The sequence below is a fragment of the Equus quagga genome, chromosome 1 (genome assembly GCF_021613505.1).
Source record: "Equus quagga isolate Etosha38 chromosome 1, UCLA_HA_Equagga_1.0, whole genome shotgun sequence".
Lineage (NCBI taxonomy): Eukaryota > Metazoa > Chordata > Mammalia > Perissodactyla > Equidae > Equus > Equus quagga.
In genome coordinates, this window is record NC_060267.1 from 165119737 (window position 1) to 165138282 (window position 18546).

General features: G+C 38.2%; 1 protein-coding gene across 1 annotated transcript in view; it reads left to right on the forward strand.

The window, feature by feature from the left end:
- LOC124227056 (collagen alpha-4(VI) chain-like) overlaps positions 1 to 18546 on the forward strand; it is an 86153-nt gene that overhangs the window by 43257 nt on the left and 24350 nt on the right. Inside the window, exons 16-24 of the mRNA XM_046640992.1 lie at positions 1167 to 1220; positions 4217 to 4279; positions 4633 to 4698; positions 9709 to 9762; positions 9880 to 9915; positions 13775 to 13837; positions 15883 to 15945; positions 17013 to 17075; positions 17615 to 17677. Coding sequence (XP_046496948.1) covers positions 1167 to 1220; positions 4217 to 4279; positions 4633 to 4698; positions 9709 to 9762; positions 9880 to 9915; positions 13775 to 13837; positions 15883 to 15945; positions 17013 to 17075; positions 17615 to 17677 — 525 coding nt within the window. The remainder of the gene's footprint in view (positions 1 to 1166; positions 1221 to 4216; positions 4280 to 4632; positions 4699 to 9708; positions 9763 to 9879; positions 9916 to 13774; positions 13838 to 15882; positions 15946 to 17012; positions 17076 to 17614; positions 17678 to 18546) is intronic.

Below are 18546 nucleotides of genomic sequence, written 5' to 3' on the forward strand. Positions count from 1 at the left end.
TTATCCATCAAATGAATTGTTGTTCCTTTGTCAGCAATCTTAAAAAAATTTGTCAGGCTGCTGTAAGAGTTCCCCTTTGTTTCAGTTTTCTGCAGTTTCAATACGATGTGTCCAGATGTGGATTTCCTTTTATTTATCTACTTGGGACATGTTAGGCTTTTGAATATGAGCAGTTGCACCTTTTATAGGTTTTGGAAAATCCTTAGCAAATTATCATTTTGAAATTTTTATCTTTCCCCTTCTCTCTATTGTCTCTTTATGGATGTCCAATAAGAAATTTGTGAGAACCTCTCTTTCTATCCTCAATGTCTCTTAACCTCTCTTTCATATTTTCTATTTCTTTGTCTTTCTGTGCTGCCTTCTGAATAATTTCTTAGTTTCTATTTCACTATTCTTAACGTCACTTGTGTTTAATATGCCATTTAACCTGTCAATTGGATTTTTAATTTCAATTATTCTAATTTTCACTTCAAGAAGTTCTATTTGATTCTTTCTCGAATCTGCTTGAACTTTTGAAAAGTTGCTTACTTTTTACTCATTCTTTTTTTTACTTATTTAAATGTATTAAATATAATTAATTTATATTCTGTATATAATAATTCCAATATCTATAGTAATTGCAAGGCTGATTTTGTTGTCTGTTGTTTCTGCTGGCTTCGCCCCCATGGTGTCTCCCTTGTGCATGTTGTGACTTGATTTAAACTCATTTTTTATTAAACTTGATCTGTGAGAAGTCATTTAGGCCTGAGTTCAGGTTGTTTGCTTCTGCCACGTACTTGATGGCACTACCTTCTGGAACCACTTTAAAATAAATGATCAGCTTGTGGTTTTTCATACACACACATCCAGAGTGATCAGAAGTCATCAGGACAGGTGGTGGCTATGACTTCCCTGGATTCCTGCTTTCTCTTTATTCTGAACTCTAAGGATTTCTGTTTTTATTTATCAGCTCACTAATGTAAATGAAAGATATTTTAATTTATTTTCTAGAATTTTGAGTTGTTTTACAAAGGGAAGATTGCTCAGGGCATCTAGTCTGTCACATAGTCAGAAATAGAATGGTAAATAAATTTTTTATTCTTGGTTAGAAGGTGAAACTACGTGAAAAAAGTTTCTAGTGTGACTAATATAACAAAGATTCTTTGTATATTTATTTTTTTTTCTAGGGTAATCGTGGAGTCCCAGGGTCATCTGGAGAAAAAGGAAATAGGGGAAATAGGGTAAAGTATGAGGACATTCTTCTCTCATATTTCTACTTCATAAACTGATCTTGAAAGTTCATTTTTAAGCTCTGGGAAAGAATCATCTAGTGCCTTAAGTACTAGATTGGGAGATAAAGGGGAGTAAATATTAGGTGACTATTTGGAACCTTTACTTAAGGCTTGACTCTGCAGATAGTGAAATGAGTAATGTAAACCGAGTTACTCGACCTATCATGCTTTAGAACAGTAATCCTCATTCCCTCTCTCACAAGCTGTTCGTGGCTTCTTGCCCCCAATGATTTAGTGTTACATTCAAGGCCTTTCAACCACATCCTTTACTAATCTCAGTCAAGAAGTATCCTTCCCAGTCAAGTTGTACTACTCATTGTCCCCTGAAGATTCCTTATGCACGCCCTGCTCTGTGTCTTGGCTCATGCTAGGTACCCCATCCTGGAATACCTTTTCCTTGCCTTCATTTTTAGTGCTTCTTTGAACATCACTTTTTCTTCACTTTCCAGCTCCTGACTTTCCTCCTCATGATGCCCTCCTTGACCATGTCAGTCTATAGCGATCTCCTCCTCTACATCCTTCCAATGTACGTTATTTGTACTATCTCCTTGACAGTGACTATACACTGCCTTGTGCTGGTAATTATATTTCTATGTAAGAGAAAGCAGATACTTGGCATATGTACTGTAACTCTCCCTTCCTGTTCCCATGGCAGACATTACTAACTGATTATGGAATCTCGTCTAAAGGATGTGTCTCAACACAGTACTATAATCAGCTTCTGTTGATTGACTGGGTTATATAAGAGGGGTGAAATTTATTTACTTACTTTTTTTTGTATCCTTCATGGAATTAGAATGCTGCTTTTACCCCAAGGTGTGGATTGATTTCCTGATAAGTAAAACAGGGAGTCACAAGAAATGGCTCTTTATTGAGGTTTAATTTCCAACCTGCAGTTTGTGGATCAGATTTTGGAGAAGGTGGACAACACCATGCTTCCTTCAAGACTGGGGACTTCGAGACTCAGTTCCCACTGAATTTAGTTAAACTCAATAACCACCTGTCAAGTGCTTCAGGGCATTTTGCTAGACACAGGAAAGGGTTCAAAGATAAATAAGTTATGGTTTTGACCAACAAAGAGCTTATTATCTGGTACAGGAGATAAGATTTATATAGGGAGAACTATAATACAAGACAGGATGAGATAAAGGCTGTTAAGAATGGTTCAAATAAAGAATCAATGGGAGCACAGTGACTTGGAGAGGAATCTAGAAGAGAGTGGTATTTTTTCATCCAATCTATCATCAAAACTTATTGAGCATCTATCATAATCCAGGCATGACTGTAGAATGGGGAGCAAAACAGATGTGGGTTCTGTATCTCAGAGCTGGCCTCTTTAGGGAGATACAGACATTAATGAAATAATTATGGAAATAGATGTAAGATTACCTCTGAGATAAATGCATGAGGGAGGGGTAAATGATGGGGATCCGCTCCAGCCTGTGCAGTCACAGGGGTGAAGATGGGATGGTATTTAAAGAATGAGTAACAATCAGATGATGAAGCAGGAGGGAGGGGCCAGAGACCAACCTTCCATACTGAGGTCCTATGGCATTTGAGAATGGTGCCGAAGGGTGGAGAAGACTCTAGAATTCCAGGGAAATCAAGACATTTTTCACTCAGACCTCTGTGAGAGACACACACAGGATATTCCAGGTTAAGAAAGAAGGTAGGCTTAGAGTTAGAAGAACTCAGGGTAGGTTTGGACAAACAAGGATTCCAGTTCCATAGGAGTGGAGGGTGAGAAAGAAGTATAAAGAGTGGGAGGAAAGTCTGAAGTGGCAACTTGGAGTCAATTTAATGCCATGTTTGAGGTTTTATTTTTTCTACTGAGTAATCACGTGCTATCAAAGGTTTCTAGGCAAGGAAGACACTGTATTTTGTATCTGTGGAAGATTACTGTAAAGCCAATGTCTAGTCAGAAAAGGAGGGACTAGGAGTTGGGCAAATCATAATAGGAACCATATGCCAGGCTCTGTACTCAGTATTTTAATTTATTATTCCATGTAATCCCTATAATAGCCCTATAAGATGGGTATATCTGTTTCACAAATAAGAAAATTGTGAGAGGTCAAAGAAATTTTCCTGGCTAGTAAACTAAACAACAGGATTGCAATTTTGAATTAACTAAGTCCCTTTTATCATTATATCAGGCCAAGTAAGAGGTAAGGAGGAGTCTTAAGTAGCATTATGAGGTGGCTTCTTTTGGGGCCTAGAGAACATTCCATTCCCTGTGTGTCTGAGAGCCAGATCTTAGAGAGGGGTCCCAGTTCGCTATTCTCAGAGTGTGGTGTATCCCCTCCAGAATCAGGCACATAACATCATCTGAGGAAGTTTCCTGGGGTGGGGGCTCTCCCCAACTCTGTAGGAACTACTACACAGAGATGGTTCCATTAATGGCAGGTTTTAAGAGAAGAAACTATTTGCTTATCATGTCATAGTCTCATGGCAAGTTGCTTCACTTCACTGGTCTTCCCTGTCTACAGCAGTCAGGAGCTCTGGAAGCATTTTTTTCTTTTCTCTTCTTTTTCATGAGATCTTGCTCTCCTAATGCTGCCTATGCCCATGAGGGAGAAAACCTTCTTTTTCTTATATGTGTTTCTGCGTGGGAGCATCAGGGGGGAGTGGAAAGATCAAGGGACTTGGTAGTAGGGAGTCCTGGGTCCAACTTCTCTGAACCTCAGGTGCCTTGTATGCAAATAGGGTAATTTCTGAGTTGTGAGTGTTAAATGAGGTAATGCACACCTAAGGCCAAGCATATCATCGATTTCTAATGAAAGTGTGTTCTTTTCTAGTCTCAACTTCACCTCTTTAGTAGCAAAAGCTTTAAGTTCAAGTACTAAATTGCTCTTTTAATGGGATTCTCATTTTTCCTCATAATGTTCTCTTCCCTAGACAATAAGTGATTTTAAAAAGTGACACATTTTTTTTTTGTGTGACTTAAGGGCTTGATGGGACCACCTGGACGACCTGGAGAGCATGGACAGCCTGGGTTAAGGGGCGATCCTGTGAGTGGTGGTTGGGGGGATTTCTGCTGCTTTGATCCAGGGACTTGTGAACTATTTGCTTATGGCACAAAGGTGGAGAGAAATTAATTACTCATTAATGAGACATCTGCTCAGCCTATCTTAGTATTGCAACAAATAAGAGATTTGAAAGGAAACCCATCCTATAGAAAATTTGGGTTCTTAAAGAGTTTGGAATTTTAATTGCGTTGAGTATTTGGGAATTATTGAGCAGGCCCAGACAATTAAAAGGGTCCACTTTGGTTTGCCTTTCTTTTTTAAAAAATCATACTTCCTGTCATTTCTTTTCCTTTCTTTCCTGTCCATTTGAGGTAAGCAATCTTTTATTTTCTCAGGGGGATCCTGGAATTGATAATTACATCCAAGGTCCTAAGGGAGAAAAAGGAAGGCATGGACATCAGGTAAGATGGTCCCTGTTTGCTTGGCAATACTGAAGTGCTTAGGAACAGATGCTAGCTGTGCAGAAGATGTGGGTATTCTGGTTGGATCAGTATAGAAAACCAGAGAGCAAACCTGTGGGATTCCATTGTCCACGGAGACAGGAGCTCTGAATGTTAATCCCCACTTATATCCTTGTCCTTGCATCCTTGTCTCCTAGGGATTTCCTTTTTCTTTCTTTTTTTTTTTTGTACAAATCTTTTGTCCCACAACACCAGTAATACAGGTTACTTTACCTCTTTTGTCCTTGGTTTCTTCATCTCCAAAATGAAACCATCAGACTCAGTGATGCCTAAGATCTTTCCAGTGTTAAAATTCCCCAATTTTATAATAATGTCTTGATTTAAAAGATACTCAGGGTCATTACCCTGTTGGCTTCCTTTCTATTACTGACAATGTTGATTGATGTGAATTGGGTACTAGCCATTTTTAAAGATAAGATCCTTGTCTAGTTCTGAAGACTAGGAGCATCATGACAGAAGACATCTTAGAAAGAAAGAGACTTGTTAACTTGACAGATGCTGACTTGTTGGAAGCCACTTTCAGATTTTTACGTCCTAGATATTAAAATGCATGACTCTGAAAAATGATTAAAATAATACAAGTGCCTCAGTCCTCATATCTCATCATTGCCAATTTCCAGAAATGAGGTCTGCATAGCAAAATGTTTACAACTGTAGAGGAACCTTTATTTGCTTTGAGCTCCAATTTTGCGTCCTTTGACAAAACCTTAGGACATCTGTTCTCCTCCCTGGATTGTGGCAAGTTAGCATCCATTTCATATATGTACAAGTCCTGAATAAAATCCAGTTTGTAACAAGAGCATTACTATGTAGCTGTGTGAGAAAACTGTCATGACTTGCTGCAAGAATTTCTCATTTTGTGGCTAATTACAGTTGGTTTGGACAAAGTAGATTGAGAGAGTTCTTTCCGGTGAGTTGAGATCAGAGAGCCCTGTGAATAGCCACTCAATCAGCTCTGGGATTGAGCTAATAGCACAGCAGGTCAGCAACCCTTAACCAATCTGGGTTCCAGTTTCCTCCTCTGTAAGGTGGGAAGATTAAAGAAACCATTTCAAAGTTTCTATGAGTTAGTGATTGTCATTGGAAGAAAGGTTGTAAACTGAGCTTTGGTTTCATGGTTCACTCACAGTTTTACTGCTGGGAAGGAACTCAGGCCTCTAGACAAACTGTCCAGGGCTGTGTCCATCACAGCACCACAACCATGGGAAGAGCCTCACACTCAGCTTTCAGAGGTCTCTGTTGTTGACTTTAGCTAAGGGTCAACCTTGAACATCAGACCTCTGAATTGTGCGCACAAACAAAAATTGTAACCCTCTGAGGCAGTGCCATGCCATTTTGCATTTGTGTTCCCCAAGGTTTCTATCCCATGCTGAGCTCAAACAAGGGTGCTAACTAAGTATTCTTTGAATAGACTTGGTTAACAGAAGTCACTCCCATCAGTTATGTTGCAGCTGCTGGATGCTGAAAATTCTAGCCTGCGAAGTGCTATTAGAAGATAGTCCTCTAGGGGACAATCTTTCCTTGCAATTAGTTTAGCATTGAACCAAAGAGCACATTCCACGCTGCATGTTGGATGGAGAAAGTGCCCTGGTGAAGCAGTCTTTCAAACCAAACAGAGAACCTTTATCATATTCCTCGTATTGGGAAGGAGTGGGAAGCCAGTCATGCTTTCACACTTCTGGGGAGAATGAAAACCAGTACGATCTTTCTGGAAGTCCATCAGGCAAGATATATGAGTTAGGACTGCTTTTTTCTTTTTGTTATGTTTTTTAATATACAAATGACAGAAAGCCTGAATGGCAGTGTTTAGCTAATAACCATATTTGATAATCCAGGCATAGGTGATTCTAAGTTTGGTACACGAGCTTGATGATTCCATCAAGATCCACTGATGTCATCAGGGGCTCAGCCCCTCTCCTTCCATGATGCCATCCTCGGTGTGGTCCTTAGGCTTGGCAGCCCAAACATTTTGTCTTCACCTTTATGTAAATTGCCAGAAGGAAAGGGACATTCCTTTCATCAGAGCGTTCCCAGCAATATTTTCTTTATAGCTTACTGGCCAAAGCTAGGTCCTGTACTCCCCACCTGCCCTTGCCCCATTTTAAGAGAGCCAGAGAAAGCAAGTCTCTGACAAAGGAAATGGGATTACCATGATTGGCTTAGACCTGTCATCATCATCTCTTGGAACTAGGCATGTTGTTTCCTCAAACAACACTAATGTTTTCTTAGTATGGAAGAGAGGGGAGAGTATATTGTATAGGTACCAACTGTGTCTACCATGGCTTAAGATGTGTATGTCCTTTGATCCAGCCTTTCCAGTTCTAGAAACTTATTCGGAAACTAATCATGGACCCATACAATGATTTAGCTCCAAGGATGGTTAATGTCGTGATTTTTAATCACTACAATGCTTAAATTTCCAATGATAAGGGATTGTTTAGACAAACAATGCTACATCCACATGATAGAATATTATTAACCCGTGAAACAGTTTAGAAGACTATCTTAATAAAGAAAACATTCATGATGTAATATTAAGTGAAAAACCAGATTATAAAATACTATATTCAACAGGAATCCAAATTGGTAGAGTATATCTACATCTATTTATCCTGGAAGGATAAACACTCGGAAATTATGCATTTTTTCCCTTAACCTTTTATTTTCTGAAGTTGTTGAAATATCTGTGATGAAGCTGTATTGCTTTTTACCCCAACTTTTCACTTTAGAAAATTTAATATCTACAGAAAAAGTTGTCATTGCAAGAATAGCACAATGAACACCAATTGTTATCATTTAGCCATATTTGCTTTATGTCTTTCTATACATATACATAGATTTTTAAAGGTATATATATATATTTTTTTCTGAATTATTTGAGCATTAATTGAAGGCATCATGACATTTTGCTTCTAAATATTCAATAGGTATCTTTCAAAACAAGGACATTCTCCTATATAAGTACAAAGCAATCATCATACTCAAGAAATTTAATATTGATACAATATTACCTTCTAATATACAGTCCATATTCAAAATTCTCCACTTGCCCCAGTAATGCCCTTTCTGGCTATTTTGGTTGTTGTCGTCATCGTTCTGGGATCCTATCAGGGATCATGCGGTGTGTTTAGTCACCTTGCCTCTGTACTATCCTTTAAATACAACTGTCACTCAATTATTTCTTTGTTTACATGACCTTGGTATTCCAGACCAATAATTTTGCTAAACATTCCACAATTAAGATTTGTCTATTTCCTCATGACTAGACTCAGGATAAACATTTTTGGCAGCATATTAAGTAATGCTGTGTCCTTCTCAGTCACGAGGAGGGACACTGTGTCAGTCTGTCTCATTATTGGTGCATTAATTTGATCACTTGATTAAGATGGTGTTCACCTGATTTATCCATCATGAACACACCTTTCCCCTCTTTCTAATGATTAAGTAATCTAGGCAGTGATACTCTGAGACTGTAAATTTCTTGTTTCCCAACAATCTTTTATTCCATGGTTACAGTATCTGCCCAGATCATTCCTTTACTGTGCTGCCTGTAAAAAACTGTTTACTATTGAAACGAGAAAATGATAAACATTTTAAGAAAGAATCCTTATTATATGTAGACCAATTGTGAGAGTGCTTTATCTAAAGCTTTCTCCCTCATACAACCTACTTTATTTTTTTAAAATTCCCATTATAAAAGTAACATTTACTACAGATATTTGGGAACACAGAAAAGTCAAGTGTATAGAAAACAAAGCATCAGTAGTTCCAGTAAGCAAGAAAACCATCAGTTTACTGAACTTTCCTAACTTGTGGATGACAAAGTTACTGTCCCTGAGAAAGGCAGATGAGGATCCCACGGGCTGATTAAGAAATGTTCTAATATAATAGGAAAAAAAGAGGAATCATCATTTTGTCTTTCTCTAAATTTGGCATGACTTATTCTTTGAGAGAATTTAGTGTACTTGAAAAGAACAACACTGTAGCACAGTTTTTTCTACTTTATAAACTTTTGATAAACAGAATTTTTAATTGTTGCATTCTATTTCAGTATGTGTTTCTACCACAATTCAACTAGCATTTCCCTCATATTAGATTGTTTTGGAATTTAATTTATTATAAATAACAGTAGGAAGAACAGCTTTGCACAAAACATCTTTGTTTCTGTATTTCACAGTCTTTCCCAATTTATGTCTTCTTATTGAGTTATTATGTGACTTCACTGAATAATTATATAAAATGTCCCTACCTTGTTTTTCCTACAAGATGATTTCCAATTCTCCTGAAAGATGGACTCATTCTTTCTCTGGACACCACTCATTTTCCTACTTCTGACCTGAAAGAAATGAGAGCATTGGAGAGTTTCCTTATTGTGACTGTGTTTAACCTCTTTCTCCATCACCATGTGCATCTATTGACATTCCAAATGTACAGAGACACACTCTTATACCTTCTGTTTCTGTTGGCCACTCTGTACCCTATACAATGCAGGTAGAAAGGAAAGTGCCGATATTTTTCAAATATTAAGCATGGCTTGTTGGAGAATACATACAACTACTGTTCCAGCATGTTGAACCCTGAGGAGTCATCAAATGAACAACCTTTGGGGAAAGATACCTACAACAGGGATATTTTTAAAAACCAGAGTTAAATCCATTTGCTTCTAGGAGCAAATGGAGCGTTGACCAATAGAACTTTCTTAGATCACGGAAATATTCTGTATCTGTGATATCCAATATGGTAGCCCCAGCCACATGTAGTTATTGAACACTTGAAATGTGCCTAGTATAACTGAGGAACTAAAATTTTAATTTAAAGTAATTTTAATTAATTTAAACTTAATATTGCCTGTGGCTAGTGGCTTCTGTATTGGATAGCCCATGTGTAGAGAACAAATCCAGAAGTGTGTAGACATCTAAACTGATCTTTCCTTTACCTCTTACTTTTCAGGGAAGCTCTAGTTTCAGTGGACCTCAGGGAGAAGCTGGAAATGTTGGCCCCCAGGTAGGTATAACTGCTTGTTGGATATATTTCACCTGCTTTTGTGGAAGAGAGCGGTGGGTGGGGGTAAAAATTGGTTTATTTCCTTCTCTAAGGTCTCTGCTTCCCGTCTATTCTTAGGGGTCAAGAGGAAGACGAGGTCAGCCAGGGTTGAAGGTCAGTGTTTTCTGGAAAGAGTTGCTTTTTGTTCCACATACATGGCTACCCTAAAGAGCTCTCTCTGAGGTCAAGGGGAGTACTGGCTGGGCTGTCTGAGGGTGCGTGCATATCACTGGGAAGTTTCTCTGGGGGCTTTTTCCATGAAACAAGGAAAGCTCACATGGTTCTTCTCTGCTCCCTCTCCAGCCTGCTGTAATATTCCATTTAGATCAAAAAGAAGCTAATACCTTAGAGAATGGCTTTTGCCTCTGAAATAATGATTTTTCCATTTAAAGAAGTGGGACCTCCTAAAAGTGCATAAGAGGACCTCATAGTCACTAAATAAAGGAAAAAGATTGAGTTTTTGTTATTTCCAAAGGGGAATGATGTGATTTGAGGGTGGGATGGGGGATATCTCTGTGGAGGAATCATATTTTACTGAGCATTTATCTAGTACCAGTCACTGTACTAGGCCTTTATTTATATTACCTCGTGTAAACCTCTCTAAACTCCAGGAGTTATGAGCATCATTGGTTATTTTTTATGGATAAGAGAGGAAATATAGGTTTAGCAAAGTGAAGTTGCTGGTCGGAGGCCACATAGCTAGTAATTGGTGGAGACAGACAAAGATCAGGATGTTGTTGGAAATTTTTGTGCAAAATAAGAGTTAAGTTTATGAGGTAGACTTCTCTCTAACATAGTCTGGTCATGCTCTGCTGGAATTATTTTTTCTAGCATTCTCATGATTTAGGGATTGTGGAAAAGTAAGAGATCAATTTATGTCATCTCTGAGTCTGGGAATGGATGAGTGTGTGTGCGTGTGCGTGTGTGTGTGTGTGTGGTGGGCAATGACCTCCCAGGTACAAAAGAAGATGAGTCTCCTGTGTCTTCAAACCAAACATGTTGGAAAAGCATGGATATTGAGAAAGCCCAAGTCTCAAAAATCCAAACAAATTTTGTTGACACCAAGTAAAATATTATTTCTCATAAAATGTTAGGATTTGAAATAAATTCTTAAATAGATAATTTCTTGTGCCGTTAATTCAATTTTAGCAATTGTGAAATAAATAATATCTTGAACTATCATTTTAACCTATTGTTTTTAATACCCAAAAAAGCAGAAGGAAATAGACTACAAGTTGACTAGGCTAAGTTTTGGAGAAATTAAGTGACTCTGGGCAGTGGAAGGAATTTCCTACTCCTGAATTCTTTAATTCTTTTGTGGTGCTATGTGTAGTTTATCTAAATGTCCATTAACAGTGGGTCCTGTGCTCAGTTGAGTCTTGGTTATTTTTGGTTCCCTGTGTCGCTCCATTTCCTATGTCTTTCTTTTTTATTTAATTTAAATCAGAGCTCAGCATGTGCACAAATTTAAAGTCAAATTGCACTTGCAAGCTTATGATGAAAAATATTTCCCTGCCCATTCTAACTGCCTGCTCCTGATTCCCAGCTCTTCAGGAGTGCTTGCTTTCATCTCTTTGGGCTGTTTCTTCTGGTTTATTGACATTTTTCTAAACAACATGCTTAGTTCGCTGTTTCTTGGTTTTCAGTTCTGGATGTTTTTCTATTGATTTTTTACTATAGAGGATAAAGATTTTTCTTAACCTGTTCATCTCCTTCTCTGTACACTTCCTCCAAACTCATCCTTGCAATACACTTATTTTCTCCACTTTTGATTAAATCAATTCATTGTTCACACACTGACTGGGGAGATATTCTTTACAGCTGCAGAACTTCTGTTGGCCTCCAGTCGCCTTTTCTCCCGTTTGCTTTGTGTTCTAGGTGCCTGTTACTAGTTAATCATCTTTAACAGAACTGATAACTTCCCAATACATTCAAATGTGTGAGGGTTATTTTTCTTGTATTCCTCCTTCCTGGGCCCTCTGTCCTGCTCTAATCCAGACTGATTGCTCTCTGGGCCTCTGCACTCTTGTCTTATTGGGACAGATTTTGGAACAGCAAGCTCTCATTTTGAGAGCAGAGAAAAATGTGTGCAAACTGCTGTTTTTGGTAGGATGCCTCTCCCTTTTTAATACACGGTAATCTTGATGAGTCTCTTTAGTTCTTTGCTCTTTTTCCTATTCAAGCTCTGATTTTTAAGTAAGAGATAAAATCATAACTATTTGCAGAATCCAGGGTGAACTGAGTTTATCTAATATGTCGATGGTTTGCTAGTTAATCCAGGGTTGGAGAATTGGTCACATAGACTTTATGTTTTTGAGGCTACAACTTGCTAAAGATCACCAGTACTTTTTGAAGAATAGAGCTTACAGAGGTGCTGAATTCCAAATTACAGCATCCCGTGGACCTTGGGAAAATGTGGCTCATATTGTCTGAAAAATTAGGTATGCTGGCTTTTGCAAGATGCATAATAAAATGGAATTCTAAATAAGATTTTATTTATGGAAAAGATTGTATAATGGCAAACAAATCAAGGCATAAATTATTTTGGCAGTAAGAGAAAACTTTAATTTGTTAATTATGATAAAACTAAGAATATCATTAATTTTTTAAATGTCTGTAAACACACCATCCTCCTGCAATTGTTTTCATGTTTGTGTATTTACTTGTATAGATAATAAAGGGTTATCATAACGTATATACTATTTTACATTCTGCCTTTCTATGTTTCCAAATCTTCTAATTATAATTTTAATATACCATATCTTACTCTGTTGAAGAACAATGACTGACTAACCGATTCTTATGTTAAACATTTAGATTTATTTATTCTATTTTGTTAGATGACATGGTCAGTGATGTAAAGAAAAATTGTATTACAGATTTTTTGCTTTGTTCGTACATTCGCTTTGCTGAAAGTGTTTCCTTACTATAAATGTATAGGCATGGAGTTGCCATAAAAGAGTGTGAACTTTGCTATATGGAGCCACATTGTTTTCAGAAGCGTTGCAGTACTATGAATGTCACTAATGTGATGTGCAAATTAGGTAATATTTCACACCCTGTTTCAAAATTTCTAGCTACATGCCTTTTAAAACTTGGTTCATATTTTTAAGTCTAGAGATCAACTCTTGAAGAGCAAAATAATAAAGCAGTAATGCTTAATAGAAGTGCTTCCCAATTATCTGAATAGTTTACAAAACTTAAGAAGCACAAGAAATTGATCCACATGTTGATTAATTCTGAGTTGAAGCTTTTTTTCTCTCTGCAAATCTATGAATAGTCAGTAACCTACTCAACATGTGAGCAACAAGAGCAGGAAGGGGCAGAATAATTCACAAAATGGGTCTTATCCTCAGTCTTGGAAAATGCATCTTTTCTGTAGAAATGAAAATATTAATTTGAGGGAGAAATTAAATCTGTTATCAGAGAAATCATTTTAACAGCCAACTCTTTGCCTAGAGAGCTAGCTTAATGCTCTAAGAAACTATAGGTTTTTAAAGCCAGTTTTCTGCTATTTCTCTGTGTGTTTTGTGCCTTTGTCCTAGAATATCACACTTGCTACTGTGTTCAACATTCTGAGTTTCCTCACGTGGGGTAAGAGTCCTTAACACCAGTGAGCATTTTACCCATATCCCTTAAAAGGATGGATGGGCTCTTAGGAACCAGTTATTATGTAAGATGGGAGTTTGAGTTATTTAAACAAAGTACTTTTGCTTCCATCACTAGCTGAGGCATTGGAAGATGTGCAAAGACTGGGAAAGACAATAAGCATCTGGTCTTGCAATTTCCCAGCATAAGTAGACTCTCCCCATTTCCTCTCCAGCTCCGTATCCTAAGAGGACTGAGCACAGATAGTCAAATCTTGGTTGTCTTTCTCTTGTGGCTTTCAAGTTTCGTCTTGCAGGGAAGGCTGCCTTCAGTAGGAAAACTAAAGATGCCTGGTGAGCTGACTACATTTTATTTATTTTGACAGGGTGTACATGGAGAATCCGGTGAACAGGGTTACCCAGGAGAGCTTGGGTATCCAGGCCCACAGGTTGTATCGGTGAACTTGTTTTTAGTGCTAAAGGATATTTGTTTGAAATTTTAACTTAGATTCTTTTATGGAGATTTAACATCTATCAGAATGACCTCGGATACCTCCCCCTCAGGACCTCCCAAAACAAATTGTGTAACCTCTCTTCTGGGAGGATTAAACCCCAATAGCTATTTATTGAGCTCTTACTATGTCCTAAATATGGCCATAAGCACTTGTATTATCTCATTTAATGCTTCAATGGGGCTAAGGCATTATTATTCTCATTTTACAGGGGAGAAATATTGGGGGGATGAAGAAGTTAGGTAAATTGGCCAAGCTCACACAACTAATAAGTGATAAAGATAGGATTCAAACTCAAGGAGTCTAGTTATAAAATCTATGCTCTTAATTACTGCGCTGAAGCTGTGTATTCAAACAACTCAAATAGTATTTAATTTATTAAAATTGTATTCAATCTGGCAGGAAAATCAGCAAAGTGTTTATTATCTATTATACACAGGGTGCTTTGCTAGTGGGCCTGGGACGTTCAGACCATTAAGGCAAGGGTCTTGCCCTCGAGGAGTTCAGTCCAGTGGGGCATTGAAAACTATTCAGTGACAACCAGAAATTTAAACTTCCAACCAGTGCTTTTGGAATCTTCTAAGCATAACCCAAAGCTGTCATTCTGTAAGCCCTTCTGGAATACTTTCTACATCTTTCTTTTAAAAGCCAAATTGTTTCCGAGTATCCTCAAATGGGGGAACTTTAAAACAACAAATTATAGAGGCCGGCCCCGTGGCTGAGTGGTTGAGTTTGGGTGCTCCACTGCAGTGGCCCAGGGTTTGGATCCTGGGCGTGGACATGGCACCGCTAGGTCACGTTGAGGTGGTGTCCCACATCCCACAACTAGAAGAACCCGCAACTAAGATATACAACTATGTACTGGGTGGAGTTGAGGAGATAAAGCATAAAAAAAAAAAAAGATTGGCCACAGTTGAAAAAAAAAAAACCAAAAACCCCCAACAAATTATACTAACACATTGAATCATTCTCCATAACTTTAAAAATCCTATGAGTGTCAGATGATAATTCGAGAAGGTTTCTGCTGCTGTTCGACTTAACAAAGGTGCTAAAGGAAAAAATGGGTAATCAAAGTGTAATTAGAGATTATATTTATTTTATGATAGAAAATAATATCTGAACATAAAGGGAAACAACTGAGAAATGTATTTTTGCCTTTTCTTGTGATTACTGGCTTGAGTCAAATTTGGACCCCCCACCACTGTGGTGTCCTGATCTTCTCCTTTATAGTCACTTTATTACACAGCTGAGTGCAAAGGGAGCAAGTCGTGCTGTGAGCCATGAGCAAGATAGTCAATAAAACCTCTCCTTAATTCTCACTTCCCGCTGGGGTGTGGGTATGATGGTCTATTTAAGCACACGGTTACAATACCGCATCCAACAGTACAGAAGCCGTGATCAATGCTTCCAATAGGAAAGCATTTCTCAAAAAAGTTGGAGAAAAATTCAAGTGTCAAAAATCAGTAAAGTAAAATAGATTGGGGGAGAAATGAGCAACTCCTCAGCAATGTGCTCAGTGAGATTAGGCCACTTAAATGTGCTTTTGGTTCTTGATAAAATCAGAATGCAATCGCTTATCTTTTGCCTTTGTATGTACAAGGAAAAGGTTGATTTTTCAAAGGAGATCAGCATCTTAGCAGCTCCTCTCGTTCACCTTTTAGGATTTAAAATTAGTTGGGTGAATTAAAATATAAAAGCAATGTTCTCAAACATTAGTGTTCATCACATTTAACTGGAGAGATGGTTGAAAGTCTAGATCCTGGGGACTCATCCTGTGCTTTGGACGGAGGGAGTTTGGAGGGAGTGTGTGGGGGTGCTTCAGAGTGAAGATGCTGCTTGATGGAAGTGTGATAAAGGAGATAGTGATGCATCCGCGCACCTTAATTGGCGTTTCCATCCGCATCCAAGATGATTTTGTGGGTACAGGGAAAATAAATAGCTCTGTAAAAGTTGGTTGAATTTTATTTTCATCTTCGGGCCAGGGACCAAGAGGAAGGCAAGGAGTACCAGGAACTTTTGGACAGAAAGGTTCACAGGGTGCTCAGGTAGGTTTGAAACTCTAACAGCTACAACACAGCTGCTCGTTAACAATGGCCGGTTCGTGTCCCTGAGTGCTCCTGGACAAACGACATAAAGCTACATGGTTTGTTCTGGGATCTGTGGGTATCAGGACTTTCTACAAATAGCTCATTCGACACAATAGACATTGATCACCAGCTGTGTGCCCCCTTCTACTTTAAGTGTATTGTGGGAATATAGTGATCACTGAGATTGGATTTGAGCCTCAAGGTTGTGTAACACAGCTCATACTTCCCTATAGTGCAAGAAAAAACAGTTCTGTGAAAGGGGTATAAATGACTAATTTACTCCTCATAAACATACAAGGAAGCATTACTATACCAATTTTACAGATGAGAAAACCAAGGCTCAAAGGGATTAAAAGACTTCTCATCTGGATAGTAAGTGGCCAAACTAGCTTCCAATTTGGGTCTTTCTAGTGTCTATTCAGCTCCCCACCCAGTATCCCAGTGCTTTATAGAAAGATCAGACCAGATTGAGACAGGTGGTTAGGAGTGGTTTCCTGAATAAGGTGGCATTTGAGATGGCCTAAAAACCTGGGCAGCATGATTAATTTAGGGATGAGCATCCCTATCTGGAGATTGAAAATAGCAGCTCCAGGATGGCCTAAGCCCTCGTTCTGTCCTCGATCTCTCTCTTGGTCGGGAAGAACTGGCCCCATAAGTGATTGTATTATTTTCATTCTCATTTGATAATATTTTCTATTTGGAGAGGGTATAAGTTCAGGCGTTTGTCTTCCCAATTGCTTAATCAAGTGACGTTTTTCCCTCTAGTAGCCAGGTAATTCCTCCAGTTCTCGGTACATGGTGATGTGGCCTTTCGCACAGAACACCTTACTCCCCCACCCCAACACCCAGCCCAGAGATTAAAAGTGTATGTTATGCGTTTTGTGTGTAGGAGGATAAAACTGTGTAAAACATTAAAGGTGCTTCACGAGCATATTACCAGTTCCAGACCATTTCAATAATAACAAGAGAGTCAGATAGTTAACTTTTTGTACCTTGAGGTGATTTTGGTCTTGGTCTTGTTGCAGGGGAATCCTGGGCCTCCAGGGCCTAATGGTTCAAAAGGAAAAGCTGGACCAAGAGGAATGAAGGTAAATGTCAGAGAACACAATTTTCCTTGATTCCAACTCGGTATTCTTACAAGAATCTCTCCTCACGTGATCATTTCCAGCATGAGTTTCTGATGTGGTTGGTGATGTTATTGACTGTCCATTACCTTATAGCTGGATAGATGGATACAGAGAAGGAAAAATTTATAGACAGACATATAGAAAGATGGATAGATAGATGGTCATATATATCAGTAGACCAAACATATCAATAGATAGATAAACTTATGGCCTGATCACAAATATAGATTCACACACCCATACCTAGAAAAAGCCATAATAATATAGCATGCTGGAACCAGTGCTGTAAACCTGGTTTTGCTGATTTTCAGTACTAAAATCTTTACTATATCTGTTAGTTATCTATATTTAACAAAATTTAGAGGAAGATATTTACCTTGGACTGTATGGTGATGCTAACAGGACTTGAAAAGATTGACTGTAAAATCTAAGGAAAATGACATAAAATCACATGAACTCACAGGAGAAATTAATTTAATCTTTATCCTTTACTATAAAAGGGAGAGCTCGGTGATGAAGGGGAAAGAGGCCCACGGGGTCAACAAGGACCAAGAGGGCAACCTGTAAGTCTAATTTCTCTGTTCTGGACTCTTGATTGAATCTCTTGTTTGTTATTTGTTCTTGTTTCACATAAAATTCTAATGTTCTTAATGAATTAAGTTTGGGATCACAAATATGATGTGATCACTAGAGCTGCCGTGAATCTAAATACTCAAAGATTCTCAAACTCCTTGTATAAAGAAAGACTCCAAAGATGTCCTGGGAATTATTTTGCCTTCTCACATGTTGAAGAAGGAAGTGCCAGTCAGCCTCTGCTGTTTGACAAAGAGATTTTGTAAGCAATTGAGTCTTTTAGGAATACAGAGATGTTCAATGAAACGTTTTTTCCTGGGGAACAAATAAGACAGCCAATCAGAGTTGCAGTCTTTTAAGGTGTGAGTTCAATTATCCAGAGCACAGAAATGATCTTTGGAGCCCAAGGATCATAAAATGTTTGCTTCACAGATAACATTTCCAAAGACAGGACTCTACATTTTTACCTTAATCATGAGAGCGAGTTAGTTATTTTATCGATATTTTCAATTCACCACCTTATTGGAATTAGCTTTATGATGCAGTAATGTTGTCTTTCCTGCAACTCATATTTCTGAGATTTCTTTCATCAGCAACGGGAAGGACCTGAAGTTGTTTTGCACTCAGCACTCACACTGCATTTGAGCAAGGAGAGAAAACAGAAACTTAAATGTGGAAAGGGAAAGAACAGAGTAAGATTACCATCAAATGGAGTATAGGGCAAATAGTGTTTTGTACCTACACTCAATTCAGATGATGAAGTTAACACTGCTTAACTTTAGTAAAGTATCCTGATTTAAAATAACAGAAAGCTTGTTCCTACTGACCTCTCCCTGGGACAGACTAAGCTGGGGAGCAA